The sequence below is a fragment of the Nerophis lumbriciformis genome, linkage group LG23 (assembly GCF_033978685.3).
Source record: "Nerophis lumbriciformis linkage group LG23, RoL_Nlum_v2.1, whole genome shotgun sequence".
Taxonomy (NCBI): Eukaryota; Metazoa; Chordata; class Actinopteri; order Syngnathiformes; family Syngnathidae; genus Nerophis; species Nerophis lumbriciformis.
The window spans coordinates 30,805,008-30,830,868 of record NC_084570.2 but is presented as its reverse complement, the minus strand read 5'-3'; the positions used below and the strand labels follow the sequence as shown (position 1 = coordinate 30,830,868).

At 42.7% G+C, this 25,861-nt stretch overlaps 1 protein-coding gene across 7 annotated transcripts in view; it reads left to right on the top strand.

Moving 5' to 3' along the window:
• Positions 1–25,111, top strand: part of inavab (innate immunity activator b) — an 88,292-nt gene extending 63,181 nt beyond the window's left edge. For 6 of the 7 annotated variants that reach the window (XM_061984765.1, XM_061984764.2, XM_061984766.2 and 3 more), the window contains 3 exons: positions 11,192–11,344; positions 19,834–20,422; positions 21,079–25,111. In XM_061984765.1, the coding sequence (XP_061840749.1) occupies positions 11,192–11,344; positions 19,834–20,422; positions 21,079–21,174 (838 nt within the window). In that variant the 3' untranslated portion in view covers positions 21,175–25,111. The remainder of the gene's footprint in view (positions 1–11,191; positions 11,345–19,833; positions 20,423–21,078) is intronic. The other variant, XM_061984767.2, reaches the window with a different exon arrangement.
• The last annotated feature ends 750 nt before the right edge of the window (positions 25,112–25,861 follow it).

Here is a 25,861-nt window from a genome sequence, read left to right as displayed (position 1 = left end):
CGGGTAGATTTTGCGCTGTGTGCAGGCGCCAAGTCCTGTTGGAACTTGAAATCTCCATCTCCATAGAGCAGGTCAGCAGCAGGAAGCATGAAGTGCTCTAAAACTTGCTGGTAGACGGCTGCGTTGACCCTGGATCTCAGGAAACAGAGTGGACCGACACCAGCAGATGACATGGCACCCCAAACCATCACCCAACCATGCAAATTTTGCATTTCCTTTGGAAATCGGGGTCCCAGAGTCTGGAGGAAGACAGGAGAGGCACAGGATCCACGTTGCCTGAAGTCTAGTGTAAAGTTTCCACCATCAGTGATGGTTTGGGGTGCCATGTCATCTGCTGGTGTCGGTCCACTCTGTTTCCTGAGATCCAGGGTCAACGCAGCCGTCTACCAGCAAGTTTTAGAGCACTTCATGCTTCCTGCTGCTGACCTGCTCTATGGAGATGGAGATTTCAAGTTCCAACAGGACTTGGCGCCTGCACACAGCGCAAAATCTACCCGTGCCTGGTTTACGGACCATGGTATTTCTGTTCTAAATTGGCCCGCCAACTCCCCTGACCTTAGCCCCATAGAAAATCTGTGGGGTATTGTGAAAAGGAAGATGCAGAATGCCAGACCCAAAAACGCAGAAGAGTTGAAGGCCACTATCAGAGCAACCTGGGCTCTCATAACACCTGAGCAGTGCCAGAAACTAATCGACTCCATGCCACGCCGCATTAACGCAGTAATTGAGGCAAAAGGAGCTCCAACCAAGTATTGAGTATTGTACATGCTCATATTTTTCATTTTCATACTTTTCAGTTGGCCAACATTTCTAAAAATCCCTTTTTTGTATTAGCCTTAAGTAATATTCTAATTTTGGATTTTCATTTGTTGCCACTTCAAATCATCAAAATTAAATGAAATAAACATTTGAATGCATCAGTCTGTGTGCAATGAATAAATATAATGTACAAGTTACACCTTTTGAATGCAATTACTGAAATAAATCAAGTTTTTCAAAATATTCTAATTTACTGGCTTTTACCTGTGTGTATATATATATATATATATATATATATGTGTACATATTTGTGTGTGTGTGTATATGTTTGTATATACATGTTTATGTATATACATATGTATGTATGTATGTATATGTATATGTATATATATATATATATATATATATATATATATTTACACATATACAAACCCTGTTTCCAAATGAGTTGGGAAATTGTGTTAGATGTAATTATAAAACGAATATCAGAATCGGAATCGTTTTATTGCCATTGTTTGAGAACGGGTTCACAAACTAGGAATTTTTCTTGGTGTAATCGTGCAACATAAAACACATATAACACAGATTTGGTAATAAAAAGAGCTGTAACTGAGCTATCAGATCTTGTTATTGTTCATGTGCCTGATGGCCGAGGGGAAAAAACTGTTCAGGTGGCGGGAGGTGTGGGTCTGGATGGACCGTAGTCTCCTGCCTGAGGGGAGAGGGGAGAATAGTGTGTGTCCAGGGTGAGAAGATTCAGGTGTGATCCGACCCATACGCCTCCTGGTCCTGGAGGAGAACAAGTCCTGGAGGGATGGGAGCTTGCAGCCAATCACCTTCTCAGCAGCACGTACCATACGCTGCAGTCGATGCTTATCCTGGACTGTGGCGCCGGGGAACCACACGGTGATGGAGGAGGTCAGGATGGACTCAATGATGGCTGAGTAAAACTGCACCAGCATCTCGGTCGGCACCTTAAGTTTCCTCAGCTGCCGCAGGAAGTACATCCTCTGCTGGACCTTCTTGATGATGGAGCTGATGGTTGACTCCCACTTGAGGTCTTGGGTGATGGTGGTGCCCAAAAAACGGAAGGAGTCCACAATGGAGACGGGGGTGGGAGAGTCAATCAGGGTGAGGGGGGATGGTGGGGCTGTGACTTTCCTGAAGTCCATGATCATCTCCACTGTTTTCTGGGCGTTCAGCTCCAGGTTGTTGTGGCTGCACCAGGACGCCAGCCGGTCCACCTCTCTCCTGTAGGCGGACTCATCTCCATCCGAGATGAGCCCGATGAGGGTAGTGTCATCCGCAAACTTGAGCAGTTTTACGGACTGGTTACTGGAGGTGCAGCAGTTTGTATACAGGGAGAAGAGCCAGGGGGAGAGTACACAGCCCTAAGGAGTACCAGTGTTCGTGGTTCGACTGTCCGAGACAATCTTCCCCAGCCGCACGTGCTGTCTTCGGTCTGTCAGGAAGTCATTGATCCAACTGCAGAGGGAGTCGGGCACGCTGAGCTGGTAGAGCTTGTCTCGTAGCAGTCCAGGGAGGATGGTGTTGAAGGCAGAGCTGAAGTCCACAAACAGGATCCTAGCGTAGGTTCCTGGGGAGTCCAGATGCTCCAGGATGAAGTGGAGGGCCAGGTTCACTGCATCATCCACAGACCTGTTGGCTCTGTAGGCGAACTGCAGTGGGTCCAGGAGGGGGGCGGTGATGTCCTTGAGGTGGGACAGGGCCAAGCGCTCAAAGGACTTCATGACCACAGACGTCAGTGCAATCGGCCTGTAGTCATTAAGTCCTGTGATTCATGCTTTTTTGGGGACAGGGACAATGGTGGAGGTCTTAAAGCAGGACGGCACGCGGCATAGCTCCAGAGAGGTGTTGAAAATGTCAGTGAAGACAGGAGCCAGCTGGTCCGCACTGTGTCTGAGAGTGGAGGGGGAGACACCATCCGGCCCGGGGGCCTTCCGCGTATTCAGCTTCAAGAACTGCCGGCGTACATCCTCCTCTTGGATGGAGAGGGCCTTTACAGTCCTATGATGTTCTTGGAGTCCTGTGATGTCCTTGGTGTCCTTTAACTCCTTTAATGAAGTGCTGGCTTTGGTGGGGAAGGTGATGGTGGGGGGAGCAGAGCTTTGATGAGCTGGAGGCCGTTCATGACGACAGTAATGTGTGTTGAGGCCCTGAGCGAGAGTCCGGTCATTCACTGCCTGGGGGGTTTTGGGCTTATAGTTCGTAAGGGTCCTTAGCCCTCTCCAAACGGCCGCAGAATCATCACCATCTACACTGTTCCTGTAGACGGTTAGAGTACACAGATTTAGCTTTCTCAACTTCCCTGTTGAAGTGGTACTTCGCTTCGATGTCGGTACTCCGGTCCCCGCTTCTCCACGCAGCCTCCTTTTTCTTGCGCAGCTGTCAGAGCTTGGGTGTGAACCAGGGCTTGTCGTTGTTATAACAAGCTCTGGTGCGCGTTGGAATGATGCGCTCCTCATTGAACTGAATGTATGAGGTCACAGTGTCCGTATACTTGTCCAGATTGTTCATGGCCGCTCCAATTGCCTCCCAGTCTGTCGTCTCCCAACATGCACGCAGCTCCTCCACAGACTCGGCGGTGAAACACTTAACGGTCCTCATAACAGGTTTAGCCAGTTTCAGTCTCTGTCTGTATGAAGGGATTAAGTGCACCATCACGTGATCTGATAGTCCGAGAGCAGCGCGCGGTACTGCATGAAAAGCCTTGCTTATTGTAGTGTAGCAGTGATCCAAAGTGTTCTCCTCTCTGGTCGGGCATATAATAAACTGCCTATACTTGGGTAATTCCTGGCTCAAATTTCCCTTGTTAAAGTCACCAAGCACGATAACAAGAGAGTCCGGAAAAGACCGTTCCACATGTAAGATCTGGTCTGCAAGCGTGCGCTGAGCGTCACGCACGTCTGTGCTTGGCGGTATGTAAACAGCCACCAGAATGAATGAAATACATCCATCCATCCATCCATTTCCTACCGCTTATTCCCTTTGGGGTCGCGGGGGCGCTGGAGCCTATCTCAGCTACAATCGGGCGGAAGGCGGGGTACACCCTGGACAAGTCGCCACCTCATCGCAGGGCCAACACAGATAGACAGACAACTTTCACACTCACATTCACACACTAGGGCCAATTTTTAGTGTTGCCAATCAACCTATCTCCAGGTGCATGTCTTTGGAAGTGGGAGGAAGCCGGAGTACCCGGAGGGATCCCTCCGGGTACAATGATTTGCAAATCATTTTCAACCCATATTCAATTGAATGCACTACAAAGACAACATATTTGATGTTCAAACTCCATCCATCCATCCATCCATCCATTTCCTACCGCTTATTCCCTTTGGGGTCGCGGGGGCGCTGGAGCCTATCTCAGCTACAATCGGGCGGAAGGCGGGGTACACCCTGGACAAGTCGCCACCTCATCGCAGGGCCAACACAGATAGACAGACAACTTTCACACTCACATTCACACACTAGGGCCAATTTAGTGTTGCCAATCAACTTATCCCCAGGTGCATGTCTTTGGAGGTGGGAGGAAGCCGGAGTACCCGGAGGGAACCCACGCAGTCACGGGGAGAACATGCAAACTCCACACAGAAAGATCCCGAGCCCGGGATTGAACCCAAGACTACTCAGGACCTTCGTATTGTGAGGCAGATGCACTAACCCCTCTTCCACCGTGCTGCCCATGTTCAAACTCATTAATTTTTTATTTTTTTTGCAAATAATAATTAACTTAGAATTTCATGGCTGCAACACGTGCCAAAGTAGTTGGGAAAGGGCATGTTCACCACTGTGTTACATGGCCTTTCCTTTTAACAACACTCAGTAAACATTTGGGAACTGAGGAGACACATTTTTTAAGCTTCTCATGGGGAATTCTTTCCCATTTTTGCTTGATGTACAGCTTAAGTTGTTCAACAGTCCGGGGGTCTCCGTTGTGGTATTTTAGGCTTCATAATGCGCCACACATTTTCAATGGGAGACAGGTCTGGACTACAGGCAGGCCAGTCTAGTACCCGCACTCTTTTACGATGAAGCCACGTTGATGTAACACGTGGCTTGACATTGTCTTGCTGAAATAAGCAGGGGCGTCCATGGTAACATTGCTTGGATGGCAACATATGTTGCTCCAAAACCTGTATGTACCTTTCAGCATTAATGGCGCCTTCACAGATGTGTAAGTTACCCATGTCTTGGGCACTAATACACCCCCATACCATCACAGATGCTGGCTTTTCAACTTTGCGCCTATAACAATCCGGATGGTTCTTTTCCTCTTTGGTCCGGAGGACACGACGTCCACAGTTTCCAAAAACAATTTGAAATGTGGACTCGTCAGACCACAGAACACTTTTCCACTTTGTATCAGTCCATCTTAGATTTCCACTTTGTATCAGTCCATCTTAGATGACCTCAGGCCCAGCAAAGCCGACAGCGTTTCTGGGTGTTGTTGATAAACGGTTTTCGCCTTGCATAGGAGAGTTTTAACTTGCACTTACAGATGTAGCAACCAACTGTAGTTACTGACAGTGGGTTTCTGAAGTGTTTCTGAGCCAATGTGGTGATATCCTTTACACACTGATGTCGCTTGTTGATGCAGTATAGCCTGAGGGATCGAAGGTCACGGGCTTAGCTGCATACGTGCAGTGATTTCTCCAGATTCTCTGAACCCTTTGATGATATTACGGACCGTAGATGGTGAAATCCCTAAATTCCTTGCAATAGCTGGTTGAGAAAGGTTTTTCTTAAACTGTTCAACAATTTGCTCACGCATTTGTTGACAAAGTGGTGACCCTCGCCCCATCCTTGTTTGTGAATGACTGAGCATTTCATGGAATCTACTTTTATACCCAATCATGGCACCCACCTGTTCCCAATTTGCCTGTTTACCTGTGGGATGTTCCAAATAAGTGTTTGATGAGCATTCCTCAACTTTATCAGTATTTATTGCCACCTTTCCCAACTTCTTTGTCACGTGTTACTGGCATCAAATTCTAAAGTTAATGACTATTTGCAAAAAAAAAATGTTTATCAGTTTGAACATCAAATATGTTGTCTTTGTAGCATATTCAACTGAATATGGGTTGAAAATGATTTGCAAATCATTGTATTCCGTTTATATTTACATCTAACACAATTTCCCTACTGATATGGAAACGGGGTATGTATATACATACACATACATATATACTGTATATACACATACCGTACATATATATATATAAACATACATTTATATATATATATATATATATATATATACATATATATATATATATATATATATATATATATATATATATATATATATATATATATATATAAAAATCTCCTGATGATTGAGGGAACCCCTCATGAAACAGGCCTGTAGAGATGAAGTAGTCTTGTGATTTTTTTCCCACACATACATATATATAAATGTATATTATCAGTTAATATATCCATCCATCCATTTTCTACCGCTTGTTTCTTTCGGGGTTGCGTGATATTAATATAATGGATATATAATTAATATAATGGATATATAATTGGGTATCAAGAGTATGTAAAAGTTGGAATTCTACCTTGTTTACTTCTGTGACGACCTCTTTAAAGTTTTGTAATCACTCGGAAACATCAAGCAGCTAAGATGTGCCAAACATGGATCAGTGTAAGGCGAGGTTTTTTTTTTGCATTTTTCCCATCATGCATTGTAGTGGATTTAAATTGGTGTAATTTTGAAAAATAAATGGTACTTTAAAGTTGTTGTTCATAGTATCCACAAAGTTCAGTGAGCAGGTTAAGTCATGTGTGTGTTGACTTTATTTTATTTATTTATTTTGTTAAATGAGTGGGAAAGGTTCTTTGGATTGGGTCATTTAAGTAAATGGTGTGCTACACAGTCTTAAAAGTACAATTTCTGTTCACGGATGTACAGTTTTAATGTTGCCCACAAAATAGAGGTGAATTAGCGTCAGTCAAATCAGTTGTCATTTGAAAACCGCTGCTCTAGAAACCTGGAAGTGCTCCTAGGTCAGGTGATTGAAAGCCAGCTACTATATATATATATATATATATGTGTGTATGTATATATATATATATATCTATATATATATATATATGTAGGTCTAGGGATGATGTCTGATAAGAAATGATCAAGTTTGAGCCCATTATCGGAGCCCATTATCGAATCCTCTTATCGAACCGATTTCTTATCGATTCTCTTATCGAATCCATATAGGTTGTTGTATATGGTAAAGAAAACACAATATTTGGTTTAACAAAAGCTCACTTTTATTTTATAAGAAATAAATATATAAAATAAATAGATATTGACTGTTGTTACCCCCCTAAAAATTTTTTAAAAAAAATAAAAATAGTGACTGTTACCCAAAGTATATTAAGTGGGATTTTTCAGAAAAACAAATATATACAGTAACACAAAAACAACCTGTCTCTGTGATCACAATAGGTGTATAAATAATAATATAGTGTTAAATAAAATCAGTCCCTTGGGCACGAAACTGAAAATAATACAGCTCTCCAAAAAGTGCACTTCTGCTGCTATTGGAACATCCTTCTGGTGTCCATCATTGTGGCCTCCTCCAGGAATGACTGCACGACCTTGTCCTGGAGGGAAAATGAGGGACAGACACAGCATAGAATTAGGGGGGAAATTAGCTGAATGTGAAGACTAGGGTGTCTGTTATTAAGTCTTTAGCATTAGTATGTGGAATTAAATGATGGAATGGATTAAGTAAAGAAGTTAAACATTGTACTGATATGATCCACTTTAAGAAGTTGTTCAAATTAATAGTGCTTACAAAGTACAAAGAAGAATTATGAGAAATACTTTCAACCTTATTGAAAATAAGATATTCTTCATCTCAGTATATTAATAATGACTCAATTAATTAATTACATATTACAAAACTGTTGTATATACTAATTCACAGATGTTATTTTATTATAAAAAGGGCAGTAAATGATGTATATATTTGTAAACGCTCTGAAGTGGGAAAGGGGTAGGATTAAATAAGCTTTACTTCTTCCTACTCCTTTTCGGACATGATGTAAAGTGAAATGATATGAAACTGTGATGTGTTATGCTCTAAGTGTGTTCATGTACGAAATAAACTAAAGAAAGAAAGAAAGCACTAGTTTATTAGACAGACCTGCAAACTCTGGAGTGGTGTAAGCTACAAGATACCGGCAACAGTTAATGTTAGTTACTCATCAACACTATCACTGGAATTGGCGCTGCAGGTTGAAGCAGAGGAAGAGGGGTTTGCTTCGTCATCTCTGTCGCTGCTTCTACACGACACCTTTCTCTAACCTTCAGGTCATGTACGGCCTGAACATGTTTAATCATGCTTGTTGTACTTCCCCCCCCCCCCTTACATGAGAGCGAAGCCTGGCAATAATTGCAGATAGCCGTTTCCTCGTCGTATTTTTTTGTAAAATGAAGCCATGCCTTGAGGCGTTTTTTCCGGTCCATTGTTGTTGCTGCTTTTGTATCTGCCGCCTAATGACTGTGCTGCGTCATTTCCTGGGACGTGCCACAGGGCATTTCCTGTGGGACGGGATTCGTTCCCAGGGATTCGATTAAAGAACCAACTCTTTTTCTTTACTATAGTGGTCTCGATAACGGGAACCGGTTCTCAAAAAGGGATTTGAGTCCATGGAATCGGTTCTTTTCTTATCGAACGGTTCTTTTCTTATCGTACAACCGGGAAAACCGGTTTCGAACAGCATCCCTATGTCGGTGTCATTTACATAAACTCCCATAAAGACTGACTAAATGGTTTTATGTTGGCCAAAAATTAAAGCAGTACTGTCAAACCATTCATTATTTTATTCTGATATAATCTGAGAATTAACTCTGATTAGTCACAATTCAACAATTATTGGTGTTTAGTCTTTATTAATGTTGTGCCGCAGGTGAGTTGATTGCGTAAAACAATTAATCAGATGACTATTGATTGATTATTTTGTATTAAAGCATGAATAATTCATGCTGTGCAGAGTTTTGGATCAGTGAACTGACACATTGTTCAACACTCTTCTACATTCTCAGAATTATATTTTGTGGTCTGCCTTTTTTAGGGGTTTAACCTACTTTGGAGCATTTTAAAAGCATGATAAGCCAGAGTTGAGCACATAATGCTTTTAACCTAACAAAGCTTTCCTTTATCCTCGCATTCTTTTATAACATGCTTTATGCCTAAATATACAGTTCATACGCTTAGTATTCACAGCGTTTCACTTTTTACACATTTTGTGTTACACTCAGTCCTAAATGGAATCCATTCATTTTGTCCTCAAAATTCCACACACAATACCCCATAATTACAAAGTTATTGTTTAATGTATACAAATGTATTAAAACTAACAAAAAAAAAATACATGTACATAAGTATTGAGAGCCTTTGTTCAATACTTAGTTGATGCACCTTTGGCAGCATTTCCAGCCTCAAGTCTTTTTGAACATGATGCCACAAGCTTGACACACCTATCTTTGGACACTTTCAACCATTCCTCTTTGCAGCACCTCTCAAGCTCCGTCAGGTTGGATGGGAAGGTTTTCATCCAGGATGTCTCTGTGCATTGCTGCATTCATATTTCCCTCTATCCTGACTAGTCTCCCAGTTGCTGCCGCTGAAAAGCATCCCCACAGCATGATGCTGCCACCACCACGCTTCACTGTAGGGGTGGTATTGGCCTGTTTTCCTCCAAACATTCACGCCAAATACTTCAATCTTTGTCTCATCAGACCAGAGAATTTAGTTCTCATGGTCTGAGAGTCTTTCAGGTGCATTTTGGCAAACTTTTACGAAGAAATCGCTTCCGTCTGGCCGCTCTACCATTCAGGCCTGATTGGTGGATTGTACTTCTGGAAGGTTCTCCTCTGTCCACAGAGGAATGCTGTAGATCTGACGGAGTGACCATGGTCTTGGTCACCTCCCTGACTAGACTAAGATGAATGCAGCAATGTACAGAGACATCCTGGATGAAAACCAACTGGGAAACTAGTCAGGATAGAGAGAAAGATGAGTGCAGCAATGTACAGAGACATCCTGGATGAAAACCAACTGGGAGACTAGTCAGGATAGAGAGAAAGATGAATGCAGCAATGTACAGAGACATCCTGGATGAAAACCAACTGGGAGACTAGTCAGGATAGAGGGAAAGATGAATTCAGCAATGTACAGAGACATCCTGGATGAAAACCAACTGGGAGACTAGTCAGGATAGAGAGAAAGATGAGTGCAGCAATGTACAGAGACATCCTGGATGAAAACCAACTGGGAGACTAGTCAGGATAGAGAGAAAGATGAATGCAGCAATGTACAGAGACATCCTGGATGAAAACCAACTGGGAGACTAGTCAGGATAGAGGGAAAGATGAATGCAGCAATGTACAGAGACATCCTGGATGAAAACCAACTGGGAGACCAGTCAGAATAGAGGGAAAGATTAATGCATCAAAGTACAGAGACATCCTGGATTAAAACCAACTGGGAGACTAGTCAGGATAGAGAGAAAGATGAATGCAGCAATGTACAGAGACATCCTGGATGAGAACCAACTGGGAGACTAGTCAGGATAGAGAGAAAGATGAATGCAGAAATGTACAGAGCCATCCATCCATCCATTTTCTACCGCTTGTCCCTTTCGGCTTCGCGGGGGTGTTGGAGCCTATCTCAGCTGCATTCGGGCGGTAGGCGGGGTACACCCTGGACAAGTCGCCACCTCATCACAGGCATCCTGGATGAAAACCAACTGAGAGACTAGTCAGGCTAGAGGGAAAGACGAATGCAGCAATGTACAGAGACATCCTGGATGAAAACCAACTGGGAGACTAGTCGGGCTAGAGGGCAAGATGAATGCAGCAATGTACAGAGACATCCTGGATGAAAACCAACTGGGAGACTAGTCAGGATAGAGAAAGATGAATGCAGGAATGTACAGAGACATCCTGGATGAAAACCTTCCCATCCAACCTGATGGAGCTTGAAAGGTGCTGCAAAGAGGAATGGTTAAAAGTGCCCAAAGATAGGTGTGCCAAGTTTGTGGCATCGTGTTCAAAAAGACTTAAGCTGCTGCCAAAGGTGCATCAACTAAGTATTGAGCAAATGCTGTCAATACTTTTGTACATGCCTTTCTTTTAGCCTTATACATTTGCATAAATAAATAAAACGTTTACATTTTCAATACGGGGTATTGTGTGTAGAATTTTGAGGACAAAATGAATGTATTCCATTTTTGAATAAGGCTGTAGGATAACAACTTGTGGAAAAAGTGGAGCGCTGTGAATACTTTCCGGGAGTCCTACATGTTGTTGTGAACTGTGCTTTGAAGTGTTTTTACTTTGCAGTAAATCACTTACTGGCGAATCAAATATGATGTGAAATATTTCTGTTTTCTGCAGTCCCACTAAGGCGGAGTTGCTCCCACCACTGGAGGCCGACCTGGCACATTCAAGTCTGCCCCAGCAACTGTCCCGTCTGAAAGTCAGCCGCACGCAGTCCGGCGGCACGCCCTCCACGCCACAGCTGCGTGTGCACCGCCAGCTCTCCCTCAGGTACCTCCACTCAAGTCCCGGTGTGGGAAAATTAAGATGATGTGGTTTTTCTGTCTATAGTCGGAAATCCGTTTTTTTTATCTCTGTAAAAATATAAACAATTATTTTCCGTTTTTCCCGACCTACAATGTGTGTTAAAATCTTGATCCGTCTCTTTGCCATACCTGCCAACAACTACGGTTTTCCCCTAATGAGTAGGGTTTTTGATAATCCAGTGGTTAAAAACTACGGTTTTCCATTAAAAATTATTAACTTAAAAATCGAAGCTACGTAGCTTAACTACATTTCCCAGTAACTTCGCTACTTTTTAAACAAGTAGCGATTTCCCTAGCTTAGCTATTTTTAGACCCGTGTAGCGGCTAGCTAAGCTACATGCTACAAAAGAAAAGAAAGAGAGAAATGGACTAGTGCAGCGGTCGGCAACCCAAAATGTTGAAAGAGCCAAATTGGACCGAAAATACAAAACAAAAATCTGTCTGGAGCCGCAAAAAATCAAAAATCTTATATTATTCGGACTATAAATCGCTCCTGAGTATAAGTCGCACCCCTGGCCAAACTATGAAAAAAACTGAGACTTATAGTCCGAAAAATACGGTAAGTGTTATAATGAAGACAACACATGATGTAAGTGTCTATATTAGTTGTATTAACCTACTATCAAAATGACTTTAAAAGTCTTATATAAGTGTTTTAATGAAGACAACACATGATGTAAGTGTCTATATTTGCTATATTAGCCTACTATCAAAATGACTTTAAAAGTCTTATATAAGTGTTATAATAAAGACAACACATGATGTAAGTGTCTATATTTGCTATATTAGCCTACTATCAAAATGACTTTAAAAGTCTTATATAAGTGTTATAATGAAGACAACACATGATGTGTCTATATTAGCTAGCCGCAGTGGAAGAATGGCCGTGCGCGACCCGAGGGTCCCTGGTTCAATCCCCACCTAGTACCAACCTCGTCATGTCCGTTGTGTCCTGAGCAAGACACTTCACCCTTGCTCCTGATGGGTGCTGGTTAGCGCCTTGCATGGCAGCTCCCTCCATCAGTGTGTGAATGTGGAAATAGTGTCAAAGCGCTTTGAGTACCTTGAAGGTAGAAAAGCGCTATACAAGTACAACCCATTTATCATTATTTATTTACTATCAAAATGACTTTAAAAGTCTTATATAAGTGTTACAATGAAGACAACACATGATGTAAGTGTCTATATTAGCCTACTATCAAAATGACTTTAAAAGTCTTATATAAGCGTTATAATAAAGACAACACATGATGTAAGTGTCTATATTAGCTATATTAGCCTACTATCATAATGACTAATATGTTCAACAGTCATGTGTTTATATTCCAGATAATGTCCAAAGTTTACATGCAGAGGTAAAAAAGAAAGATTGAAATGTGTAAGGGGAAAAGAAAATTGGTAAACATCTTCTACCGCATTGAAACCAATACAAAACTGAAGCTTCAGCATTAATTGAAAAATTAATGCTGTATTGTAACCAAATGTTTGGTTTCAATATAAACTTTAAAATGTACAGTCGTTTTAGTTATATAATTTATATATATATATAATGGTTATATAATTAATATAATGGATATTTAAATAATATATTGGTTATATAATTAATACAATGGATATATAATTAATATATTGGTTATATAATTAATATACTGGATATTTAATTAATATATTGGTTATATAAATAATATAATGGATATTTAATTAATATAATAGATGTATAATTAATATAATGGTTATATTATTAATATAATTGGATATATAATTAATATATTGGTTTGAACATATAATTAATATATTGGTTGTATAATTAATACAATGGATCTATAATTAATATATTGGTTATATGATTAATACAATGGATATATAAATAATATATTGGTTATGTAATTAATATAATGGATATTTAATTAATATTTGGGTTGTATAATTAATATAATGGATATATAATTAATGTATTGGTTATATAATTAATGTAATGGTTATGTAATTAATATAATGGATATATAATTAAAATATTGGTTATATAATTAATATAATGGTTATACAATTAATATAATGGATATATATTTAATATAATGGTTATATAATTAATATATTGATGTGGATATATAATTAATATATTGGTTATATAATTACTGCGATGAGGTGGCGACTTGTCCAGGGTGTACCCCGCCTTCCGCCCGATTGTAGCTGAGATAGGCTCCAGCGCCCCCGTGACCCCAAAGGGAATAAGCGGTAGAAAATGGATGGATGGATGGGTTATATAATTAATACAATGGATATATAGTTAAGATATTGGTTATGTAATTAATGTATTGGTTATATAATTAATATAATGGATATATAACTAATGTATTGGTTATATAATTAATATAATGGTTATTTAACCAAGGGCAGCACGGTGGAAGAGGGGTTAGTACATCTGCCTCACAATACGAAGGTCCTGAGTAGTCTTGGGTTCAATCCCGGGCTCGGGATCTTTCTGTGTGGAGTTTGTGGGTACTCCGGCTTCCTCCCACCTCCAAAGACATGCACCTGGGGATAGGTTGATCGACAACACTAAATTGGCCCTAGTGTGTGAATGTTGTCTGTCTATCTGTGTTGGCCCAGCAATGAGGTGGCGACTTGTTCAGGGTATACCCCGCCTTCCGCCCGATTGTAGCTGAGATAGGCTCCAGCGCCCCCCGCGACCCCGAAGGGAATAAGCGGTAGAAAATGGATGGGTTATATAAGTAGTATAATGGTTATATAATTAATATAATTGGATATATAATTTATATATTGGTAATATAATGGTTATTTAATTAATATAATGGTTATATAATTAATAGAATGTTTGTATAATTAATATAATGGTTGTATAATTAATATAATGGTTATATTATTAATATAATGGTTTTATACATAATATAGTTGGCTATTAATAGTATGTAAAAGTTTGACTCTTACCTTCTCTACTTCTGTGACAACCATCTTAAGGTTTTGTAATCAATCAGAATATCAAGCAGCTAAAATGTGCCAAACATGGATAAGTGTGGAGAGTTTTACATTTTTCCCATAATGCTTTGTAATGGATTTAAATGAGTGTAATTTAGATTTTTTTGGAATGAGCAGGTTGTGTTATGTGAGACCATGTGTGTCATTGAGCTGAGCTACTCACATTGTCCACAAGATGGCAGCAAATGTGTAGCGTTCAAAGATAGACTTAGACTTAGACTTCCTTTTTATTGTCATTCAAATTTGAACTTTACAGCACAGATAAGAACGAAATTTTGTTACATAAGCTCATGGTAGTGCAGGATAAATAAGAAATAAGGTGCATATATAAATAAATAAATATATATATATATACAATATATATATATATATATACATATATATATATATATATATATATATATATATATATATATATATATATATATATATATAATAAATAAATAGATTACTGTACAGATAAATATATTGCACTTTTTCATGTTTATGGATGTATGTTATATTGTCTTTTTTATTCCAGCAAGTTAATCCATTTTGGGGGGAGTTGAGGGGATAAATTAATTTAATTATGACGCATTCAAGAGTCTTACGGCTTGAGGGAAGAAGCTGTTACAGAACCTGGAGGTTCTGCTTCGGAGGCTGCGGAACCTCTTTCTAGAGTCCAGCAGTGAAAACAGTCCTTGGTGGGGGTGGGAGGAGTCTTTGCAGATTTTCTGAGCCCTGGTCAGTCCATCCATCCATCTTCTTCCGCTTATCTGAGGTCGGGTCGCGGGGGCAGCAGCCTAAGCAGGGAAGCCCAGACTTCCCTCTCCCCAGCCACTTCGTCCAGCTCTTCCCGGGGGATCCCGAGGCGTTCCCAGGCCAGCCGGGAGACATAGTCTTCCCAACGTCTCCTGGGTCTTCCCCTTGGCCTCCTACCGGTTGGACGTGCCCTAAACACCTCCCTAGGGAGGCGATCGGGTGGCTTCCTGACCAGATGCCCGAAACACCTCATCTGGCTCCTCTCGATGTGGAGGAGCAGCGGCTTTACTTTGAGCTCCCCCCGGATGACAGAGCTTCTCACCCTATCTCTAAGGGAGAGCCCCGTCACCCGGCGGAGGAAACTCATTTCGGCCGCTTGTACCCGTGATCGTGTCCTTTCGGTCATAACCCAAAGCTCATGACCATAGGTGAGGATGGGAACGTAGATCGACCGGTAAATTGAGAGCTTTGCCTTCCGGCTCAGCTCCTTCTTCACCACAACGGATCGATACCAGCGTCCGCATTACTGAAGACGCCGCACCGATCCGCCTGTCGATCTCACAATCCACTCTTCCCTCACTCGTGAACAAGACTCAGAGGTACTTGAACTCCTCCGCAACCCGGAGATGGCACTCCACCCTTTTCCGGGCGAGAACCATGGACTCGGACTTGGAGGTGCTGATTCTCATCCCAGTCGCTTCACACTCAGCTGCGAACCGATCCAGCGAGAGCTGAAGAACCTGGCCAGATGAAGCCATCAGGACCACATCATCTGCAAAAAGCAGAGACCTAATCCTGCAGCCACCAAACCGGACCCCCTCAACGCCTTGACTGCGCCTAGAAATTCTGTCCATAAAAGTTATGAACAGAATCAGTGACAAAGGGCAGCCTTGGCGGAGTCCAACCCTAACTGGAAACGTGTCCGACTTACTGCCGGCAATGCTGACCAAGCTCTGACACTGATCATACAGGGAGCGGACTGCCACAATCAGACAGTCCGATACCCCATACTCTCTGAGCACTCCCCACAGGACTTCCCGAGGGACACGGTCGAATGCCTTCTCCAAGTCCACAAAGCACATGTAGACTGGTTGGGCAAACTCCCATGCACCCTCAAGGACCCTGCCGAGAGTATAGAGCTGGTCCACAGTTCCACGACCAGGACGAAAACCACACTGTTCCTCCTGAATCCGAGGTTCAACTATCCGGCGTAGCCTCCTCTCCAGTACACCTGAATAGACCTTACCGGGAAGGCTGAGGAGTGTGATCCCACTATAGTTAGAACACACCCTCCGGTTCCCCTTCTTAAAGAGAGGAACCACCTCCCCGGTCTGCCAATCCAGAGGTACCGCCCCTGATGTCCACGCGATGCTGCAGAGTCTTGTCAACCAAGACAGCCCCACAGCATCCAGAGCCTTAAGGAACTTTGGGCGGATCTCATCCACCCCCGGGGCCTTGCCACCGAGGAGCTTTTTAACTACCTCAACAACCTCAGCCCCAGAAATAGGAGAGCCCACCACAAATTCCCCAGGCACTGCTTCCTCATAGGAAGACGTGTTGGTGGGATTGAGGAGGTCTTCGAAGTATTCCCTCCACCGATCCACGACATCCGCAGTCGAGGTCAGCAGAACACCATCCTCACCATACACGGTGTTGATAGTACACTTCTTCCCCTTCCTGAGGCGGCGGATGGTGGTCCAGAATCGCTTCGAAGCCGTCCGGAAGTTGTTTTCCATGGCTTCCCCGAACTCCTCCCATGTCCGAGTTTTTGCCTCCGCAACCGCTGAAGCCGCACACCGCTTGGCCTGTCGGTACCTGTCCGCTGCCTCAGGAGTCCCATGAGCCAAAAGAACACTCTCAAGTACTCCCTCGAGCGAATCCAAAAAGGGTGGGTACTCTGAGCTGCCATTTGGCGCGTAAGCGCAAACCACAGTCAGGACCCGTCCCCCCACTCGAAGGCGGAGGGAAGCTACCCTCTCGTCCACCGGGTTGAACTCCAACGTGCAGGCTCTGAGCCGGGGGGCAACAAGAATTGCCACCCCAGCCCGTTGCCTCTCACTGCCGGCAACGCCAGAGTGGAAGAGAGTCCAGCCCCTCTCGAGAGAACTGGTTCCAGAGCCCTTGCTGTGCGTCGAAGTGAGTCCGACTATATCTAGCCGGAACTTCTCGACCTCGCGCACTAGCTCAGGCTCCTTCCCCCCCAGCGAGGTGACGTTCCACGTCCCAAGAGCTAGCTTCTGTAGCCGAGGATCGGAATGCCAAGTGCCCTGCCTTCGGCTGCCGCCCAGCTCACACTGCACCCGACCTCTATGGCCCCTGCTATGGGTGGTGAGCCCATTGGAGGGGGGACCCACGTTGCCTCTTCGGGCTGTGCCCGGCCACCAGGCGCTCGCCATCGTGCTCCACCTCCGGGCTTGACTCCAGAGGGGGGCCCCGGTGACCCGCGTCCGGGCGAGGGAAATCTGGGTCCTTTGTTTTTATTCTTCATGGAGGTCTTCGAGCTTCTCTTTGTCTGATCCCTCACCTAGGACCAGTTTGTATTGGGAGACCCTACCAGGGAGCATAAAGCCCCCGGACAACATAGCTCCTAGGATCATTGGGACACGCAAACTCCTCTACCACGGTAAGGTGGCAGCTCAGAGAGGAGCCCTGGTCAGGCAGCGGCTTTTTGCGATCTCCTGGATAGGAGGAAGAGGAGTCCTGATGATCTTTTCCGCCGTCCTCACCACTCTCTGGAGAGACTTCCAGTCTGAGGCATTGCAGGCTCCAGTTCAGACAGAGATGCTGTTGGTCAGCAGGCTCTCTATAGTGCCTCTGTAGGCCTCAGTGGCCTAGTGGTTAGAGTGTCCGCCCTGAGATCTGTAGGTCGTGAGTTCAAATCCCGGCCGAGTCATACCAAAGACTATAAAAATGGGACCCATTACCTCCCTGCTTGGCACTCAGCATCAAGGGTTGGAATTGGGGGTTAAATCACCAAAAACGATTCCCGGGCGTGGCACCGCTGCTGCCCACTGCTCCCCTCACCTCCCAGGGGGTGATCAAGGGGATGGGTCAAATGCAGAGGACAAATTTCACCACACCTAGTGTGTATGTGACAATCATTGGTACTTTAAAATGGCCTAGTATTCAAGATTAATTTGAAACCACTCCTGATGCGATGCTTTGTTGAGCTCACGACGTCTCGCGGGCCGTAGTTTGGACAACACTGATGTAAAGTGTATATGTCCAGAGTAGGGTTGTTTCGATACCAATATTTTGGTACCGGTACCAAAATGTATTTTGATGTTTTTCGATACTTTTCTAAATAACAAAAAAAATTCATCATTGGCTTTATTTTAACAAAAAAATCTTAGGGTACATTAAACATATGTTTATTGTTGTAATTTAGTCCTTAAATAAAATAGTGAACATACTAGACAACTTGTCTTTTAGTGGTAAGTAAACAAACAAAGGCTCCTAATTAGTCTGCTGACATATGCTGTAACATATTGTGTCATTTATATTATTTTATTTTCAAAGTTATGAGGGACCAACTGTAAAAATTTATTATTAATCCACTTGTTCATTTACTGTTAATATCTGGTTATTTTCTGTTTTTACATGTTCTATCTACACTTCTGTTAAAATGTAATAATCACTTATTCTTCTCTTGTTTGATACTTTACATTAGTTTTGGATGATACCACAAATTTAGGTATCGATGCCATACCAAGTAGTTACAGGATCATACATTGATCATATTCAAAGTTCTCATGTGTCCAGGGACATATTTCCTGAGTTAATAAACATAATATGAATTTTTTTTAAACGAAAAAAAAAAATTTGTGACGATAAAAAATATCGATGTAATCTTAGTAGTATCGACTAGATACGCTCTTGTACTTGGTATCATTACAGTGGATGTCAGCTGTAGATCCACTCATGGCCTTTTTTACATTGTGACGCCGGTGAGCTATTGTATCCTCCTACGGTGTGTAGTGAAGCATGTTTCGCTATTCCTCGTCCTCCAGTGATAATGATACGTGTAAGAAACGTACTTTATTCGTCACCATGGAGACCAGGATTAGTGATTTAGAAGTAGCTACAACACTGCAGATGTTAGCTGCTAGCTAGGTAGCCATGTCTTAAAGCACCTCTTCCTGAGGGTGTTTCAGTGTTATAACTTCACCTTTATCTTTACTTTTTAGACCAAAATGCGTCCATTCTCCCTTTTCTGTCTACACACTGTGTCTGCTTGTAAGTACTCTGTGTGTGTGTGTGTGTGTGTGTGTGTGTGTGTGTGTGTGTGTGTGTGTGTGTGTGTGTGTGTGTGTGTGTGTGTGTGTGTGTGTGCGTGTGTGCGTGTGTGTGTGTGTGTGTGTGCGCTGCCGAACATGCTCCTCTGCTCGTAAAACCAGCAATGTCATGACGCGCCGTCATGCCTGTGAAAAAAATAATGGCGAACCGGTTCTTTTCAAACAGAGTATAGTACCGTTTTTGACTAATTAGTACCGTGATACTATACGAGTACCGGTATACGTACAACCCTAGTCCAGAGTTGCGCTCAGTTTTTTGCCAGGATCTTGTACTGATGACTTATATTTTACTGTTCCAACCTTTGTGCAAAGTCTTTTCCGGAAGGTTCCAACATCTCCTCAATGGGGTTGATGTCTAGACTCTGTGGAGTGCGGGAATAATCTGAATCTTGTTTGTGCTTCCTGGTGTGAATGTGCGCAGGATGTCCAATGAGTCCCCACTCCTGGTGGAAAAGGAGCGTGGTCGCACCAGAGGTCCCAGGCGGCGACTGATCGACGACAACACAACCTCGGCGGACGCTCCTCCCCTCCTGTTGAGTCGTGTAAACGACGCTTGGTCCGAGGACAGCAACTCCGAGCACTCGTTTGCGTCCTACACCAGCTCCCCCACTGCACCTAGACACTACCATGCAGGGTTCTACCACAGTCCCAGGCTCCGGGGCCACCAGGTCTACCACAACGAGGACGTGGTCTACCCTCCGTACGTGGACACGCCTTGGACCTACCGCACCCGGCGGTCTCCCGGTCTGCCCGACGGCTACGAGTACCGCTACCAAGACGCCCCCGCAGCCCCGCAGAGAGCACAGAGGCGTTTGGCTCCTGACGGCGGACACTCGCCACAGTGGGATCCCCCACGGCAGGTGGTCAGCGAGCAGCTGAAGTCCTGGCACCGGCGCAGTCAGCTCAAAGGACCCAGGTCAAGGTCGCTTGACAGGCAGGGAGCGGTCAGGGTGAAAAGCACGGCGGTTCGGGAGTTGCCCCGGAACCAGAATCCGAGGTACCACGAGCAGGTAGGTAGACCTTCACCCACCACGTCTTCTGTATTGTCACTTTTCAAAGGATCCCCAATTCTTGAGAGTACTTTGATTTCATAGTTCAGCGTCCACTTATATGACACAATCCAAACAACCTTCCCTAGTCATGGTGCAAAACTGTATCTTGAATACTAGGCCATCTTTGAATGCCACACATTTGCTACCATCTTGTGGACAATGTGGGTTATTCAAATCAATGACCTTTGAAAATATTTTGATTTCATAGCTCAGCGTTCACTTATATGGCACAATCAAAACAACCTTCCCTAGTCATGGTGCAAAAATGAATCTTGAATATTAGGCCATCTTGGAATGCCACACATTTGCTGCCATCTTGTGGACAATGTGCGTAATTCAAATCAATGACCTTTGAAAATACTATGATTTCATAGCTCAGCGTTCACTTATGACACAATCCAAACAACCTTCCCTACTCATGGTGCAAAAACTAATCTTGAATACAAGGCCATCTTTGAATGCCACATATTTGCTGCCATCTTGTGGACAATTTGAGTAATTCAAATAAATGACCTTTGAAAATACTTTGATTTCATAGCTCAGCGTTCACTTATATGACACAATCCAAACAACCTTCCCTAGTCATGGTGCCAAAATTAATCTTTGTATGTCAGCAGGTCATCCAAAGAAGAGATCTTCAGATGTCTGCCGACGACTCTCAAGGACCCTGGCTGGTGGACCACAGCACTCACTATGTGAGCCAAGTGTGAAACCTGGACTCCCCCCAGGATCCGACTGGATTACCTGCCAACAAATCACTTTGGAAGTCAAGGCCAGAAGAAATATTGGCAGATTTCTCGTGACCTTGAGGAAACTAATGAACTGAAGAGTTGAATAAGCACAACTCACGTCTGTGGGGGAAAACACAACATTTTTGTAAATGTTTATTTACACACCTTAATTGTTTCCAAACGGCAGTAAAACGGATGATCAAACAAAACATAAGTCATCGTCATGGACCCACTAGCTGCGCAAGCTACTCCCCAATCAGCTTAACAGACTCAATAACTTCTAAATCGTCCAGAAAAGATAGCCCATAATAGCGTATTTTCCGGACTATAGAGCTCACCGATATTTAAGCCGCACCCACCAAATGTTTTGAAAATAAAATGTTTCCATATATTAGCCGCACCGGACTATAAGTCGCAGATATATACGTTGTGAAATTAGTTATTTACTCAGAAATATTCTGTAAATGTTTATTTACATACCTTAATCTTTTCCTAACGGTGTCTGTGACACGGCAGTAAAACGACTGACCAAACAAAACAGAAGTCATCTACATGGACCCACTAGCTGCTGAAGCTAGCTCTCCAATCAGCTAAACAGATTCAATAACTCCACGGTGACGTTTTGGTGAATTTACTGAGGAATTTGTGAAACTGAAACAATACAAAAAAATGCCGTTGTAAGTTAATAATACTAACACAGACACTCGTAAACGTGTTAGCATATTAGCTAAGGGTAACGACACTGGCTTCATTACATTACGATAGAAAGTACAAATGAAAGCGCTCCTACAGACATCACACATGGGACGGTTTAGTAATTAAGAATTGTTTTAGTTATATTGTAAAACTTACAAATGCTGATGAATGAAGAATCTTTATGAGTAGAAACGCTATAAACACCTGCAGTCAGCGAACTCGTCCCTAAGACGTTGCTATAGCAGAAACAGTTACTCCTTTGTCGGTGTTAAAAACTATTTGTTGAATACAAAACATGATGGTCATTGGCCAAGAAAAATCCATAAGTCAGCCGCGTTGTTTTGTAAGTCGCAGGATTCAAAGCGTATGGGAAAAAAAGCAGTGGCTTATAGTCCGGAAAAGACGGTAACACTGATCGGATTTTTTTTTGTTACGGGTCACAAACATCATAGACAAATGAACTGAAAATGGTTTGCATCTCGCTGCGTCTGACCTGAGACCTGCAGTTAGCAGTGTCGACTTGTATGAAAAATGTCCGCCACTATTATAAAAACATGTCATTACGATAGCACATACAAATATCCATGAAAACACTCCTACAGACATCACACATGGGACGCTTTAGTAAGTAAGAATTGTTTTAGTTATATTGTAAAACTTACAAGTGCCGCTTGGAATGATGAATGAAGAATCTTTACGAGTAGAAACGCTATGGACACCTGCAGTGAGCGAACTCATCCCAAAGACGTCGCCATAGCACAAACAGTTACTCTTTTATCGGTGTTAAAAACTATTTTTTGAATACAAAACATGATATCCGTCGGCCAAGAAAAAAACATAAATTAGCCGCGTCGTTTTGTAAGCCGCAAGGTTCAAAGCGTATGGAAAAAAGTAGCGGCTTATAGTCCGAAAAAAACGGTAAGACTGGTTGGGTTTTCTTGTGTAACGGGTCACAAACATCACAGGAAAAAAATAACTGAAAATGGTTTGCATTTCCCTGACCTGAGACCTGCAGTTAGCAATGTCGACTTGTATGAAAAATGTCCGCCACTATTGTAAAAACATGTCATTACGATAGCACATACAAATATCCATGAAAACACTCCTACAGACATCACACGTGGGACGCTTTAGTGAGTAAGAATTGTTTTAGTTATATTGTTAAACTTACAAATGCCGCTTGGGGTGATGAATGAAGAATCTTTACGAGTAGAAACGCTATGGACACCTGCAGTGAGCGAACTCATCCCCAAGACATCGCCATAGCACAAACAGTAACACCTTTTTCGGTGTTAAAAACTATTTGTTGAACACAAAATTATTACATTATTAACATTATCATCAATCAATCAAAGTTTATTTATACAGCCCTTAATCAAAGTGTCTCAAAGGGCTGTAAAAGTCACAACGACATCCTCGGCTCAGATCCCACATCAGGGCAAGAAAAAAGTCAACCCAATGGGCACATTGAGAAACCTCGGAGGCGACCGCAGATGTGGGGATCCCCCTGGGCGACCGGTGCAATGGATGTGGAGGGGATCTAGTTAATAATGTGAGAGTCCAGTCCATAGTGGGGCCAACAGGGGTCATCTTGAATGTAGTCAAGTCAGCAGCGCAGAGACGTCGTCGTTTATGGTCGTTGGCCAAGAAAAACCCATAAATTAGCCGCGTCGTTTTGTAAGCCGCACGGTTCAAAACGTATGGAAAAAAGTAGCGGCTTATAGTCCGGAAAAGACGGTAAGACTGGTCGGATTTTCTTGTCTTACGGGTCACAAACGTCACATGAACTGAAAATGGTTTGCATTTCGCTGACCTGAGACCTGCAGTTAGCCATGTTGACTAGTATGAAAAATGTCCGCCACTATAAAATCATGTCATGTTCAGTCGTGGTCAAAAGTTGACATACACTTGTAAAGAACATACGGTAATGTCATGGCTGTCTTGAGTTTCCAATACTTTCTACAACTCTTATTTTTTTGTGATGGAATGATTGGAGCACATACTTGTTGGTCACAAAAAACATTCATGAAGTTTGGTTCTTTTATGAATTTATTATGGGTCTACTGAAAATGTGTGCAAATCTGCTGGGTCAAAAGTATACATACAGCAATGTTAATATTTGCTTACATGTCCCTTGGCAAGTTTCACTGCAATAAGGCGCTTTTGGTAGCCATCCACAAGCTTCTGGCAAGCTTCTGTTTGCATTTTTGACCACTTCTCATGACAAAATTGGTGCAGTTCAGCTAAATGTGTTGGTTTTCTGACATGGACTTGTTTCTTCAGCATTGTCCACACGTTTAAGTCAGGACTTTGGGAAGGCCGTTCTAAAACCTTAATTCTAGCCTGATTTAGCCATTCCTTTACCACTTTTGACAGGTGTTTGTGGTCATTGTCCTGTTGGAACACCCAACTGTGCCCAAGACCCAACCTCCGAGCTGATGATTTTAGGTTGTCCTGAAGAATTTGGAGGAATAATCCTCCTTTTTAATTGTCCCATTTACTCTTTGTAAAGCACCAGTTCCATTGGCAGCCAAACAGGCCCAGAGCATAATACTACCACCACCATGCTTGACGGTAGGCATGGTGTTCCTGGGATTAAAGGTCTCACCTTTTCTCCTCCAAACATATTGTTGGGTATTGTGGCCAAACAGCTCAATTTTTGTTTCATCTGACCACAGAACATTCCTCCAGAAGGTCTTATCTTTGTCCATGTGATGTCAGATGAAACAATAATTGGAATATTTTCATGTTTGCTGGATGAACTGCTGATTCCAGTAATGCAATGTGTACATGCCTCAGTGCCAGTACTTGTATGTATACCAATGTACTTAAATAGTTTAAAAAAAACCTCTGCTATGCTAACACACGGTACACCAGAAAAGACTTGGCAGCTGCGTACATCCGACTTGTGAGAGTCCACATCACAACAGGCCAAACTTTGGTCAGCAGCAAACACCAGAACGCTGACAAATGTCCGTCACACAAATCAAAATAGACGTGATTGCCACTCGCCGTTTTATTTATCTGTTAATTTATTGTGACTTGTGACTATCAGATCGACTCAAGTGGGACTTGAAATGGGTGAAGATAAATAGTGAGCACGTGAAAGGACACAATCATCCTTCCTTATGTGCGTTTTTACTGTCTTTTTTGTAATTTAAGGATTTTAGGTTGAAAATAGAGCAGATGTTGTAATATCATGACAATTTTTACCTGTGGAATAAAGACTTTTGCATATTGCTTGGTTTTATTTTGAAAGTTTGCCTTTACGACTTGTATCACCAACATGCGCATACTTGCCAACCCTCACGAATTTTCCGGGAGACTCCCGAAATTCAGCGCCTCTCCCGAAAACCTCCCGGGACAAATATCCTCCCGAAAATCTCCCGATTTTCAGCTGGGGCTGGAGGCCACGCCCCCTCCAGCTCCATGCGGACCTGAGTGAGGACAGCCTTATGACAGGAGGACAACAGGGTGACAAGAACTAAATCATCCAGACTAGAGATAAATTATATTATGTTTATCTTACCTAAAAATAAATATATTAATTAATTCCAAAGACATGCACCTGGGGATAAGTTGATTGGCAACACTAAATTGGCCCTAGTGTGTGGATGTGAGTGTGAATGTTGTCTGTCTATCTGTGTTGGCCCTGCGATGAGGTGGCGACTTGTCCAGGGTGTACCCCGCCTTCCGCCCGATTGTAGCTGAGATAGGCTCCAGCGCCCCCCGCGACCCCAAAGGGAATAAGCGGTAGAAAATGGATGGATGGATGGACAAAAAAAACTAAATCAATTTTTACTATATTTTGCTAAAAACATCAACATTTATTGTGTTTTTATTTGTATTTTTTCTGACTCATTACATACAGCCATAGAATTATACATTAAAATAAACATATATGAAATAATTAATTTTAAATGATAATTAATTTAAAATTACCATATTTAATTATTAAAATAATTGCTTG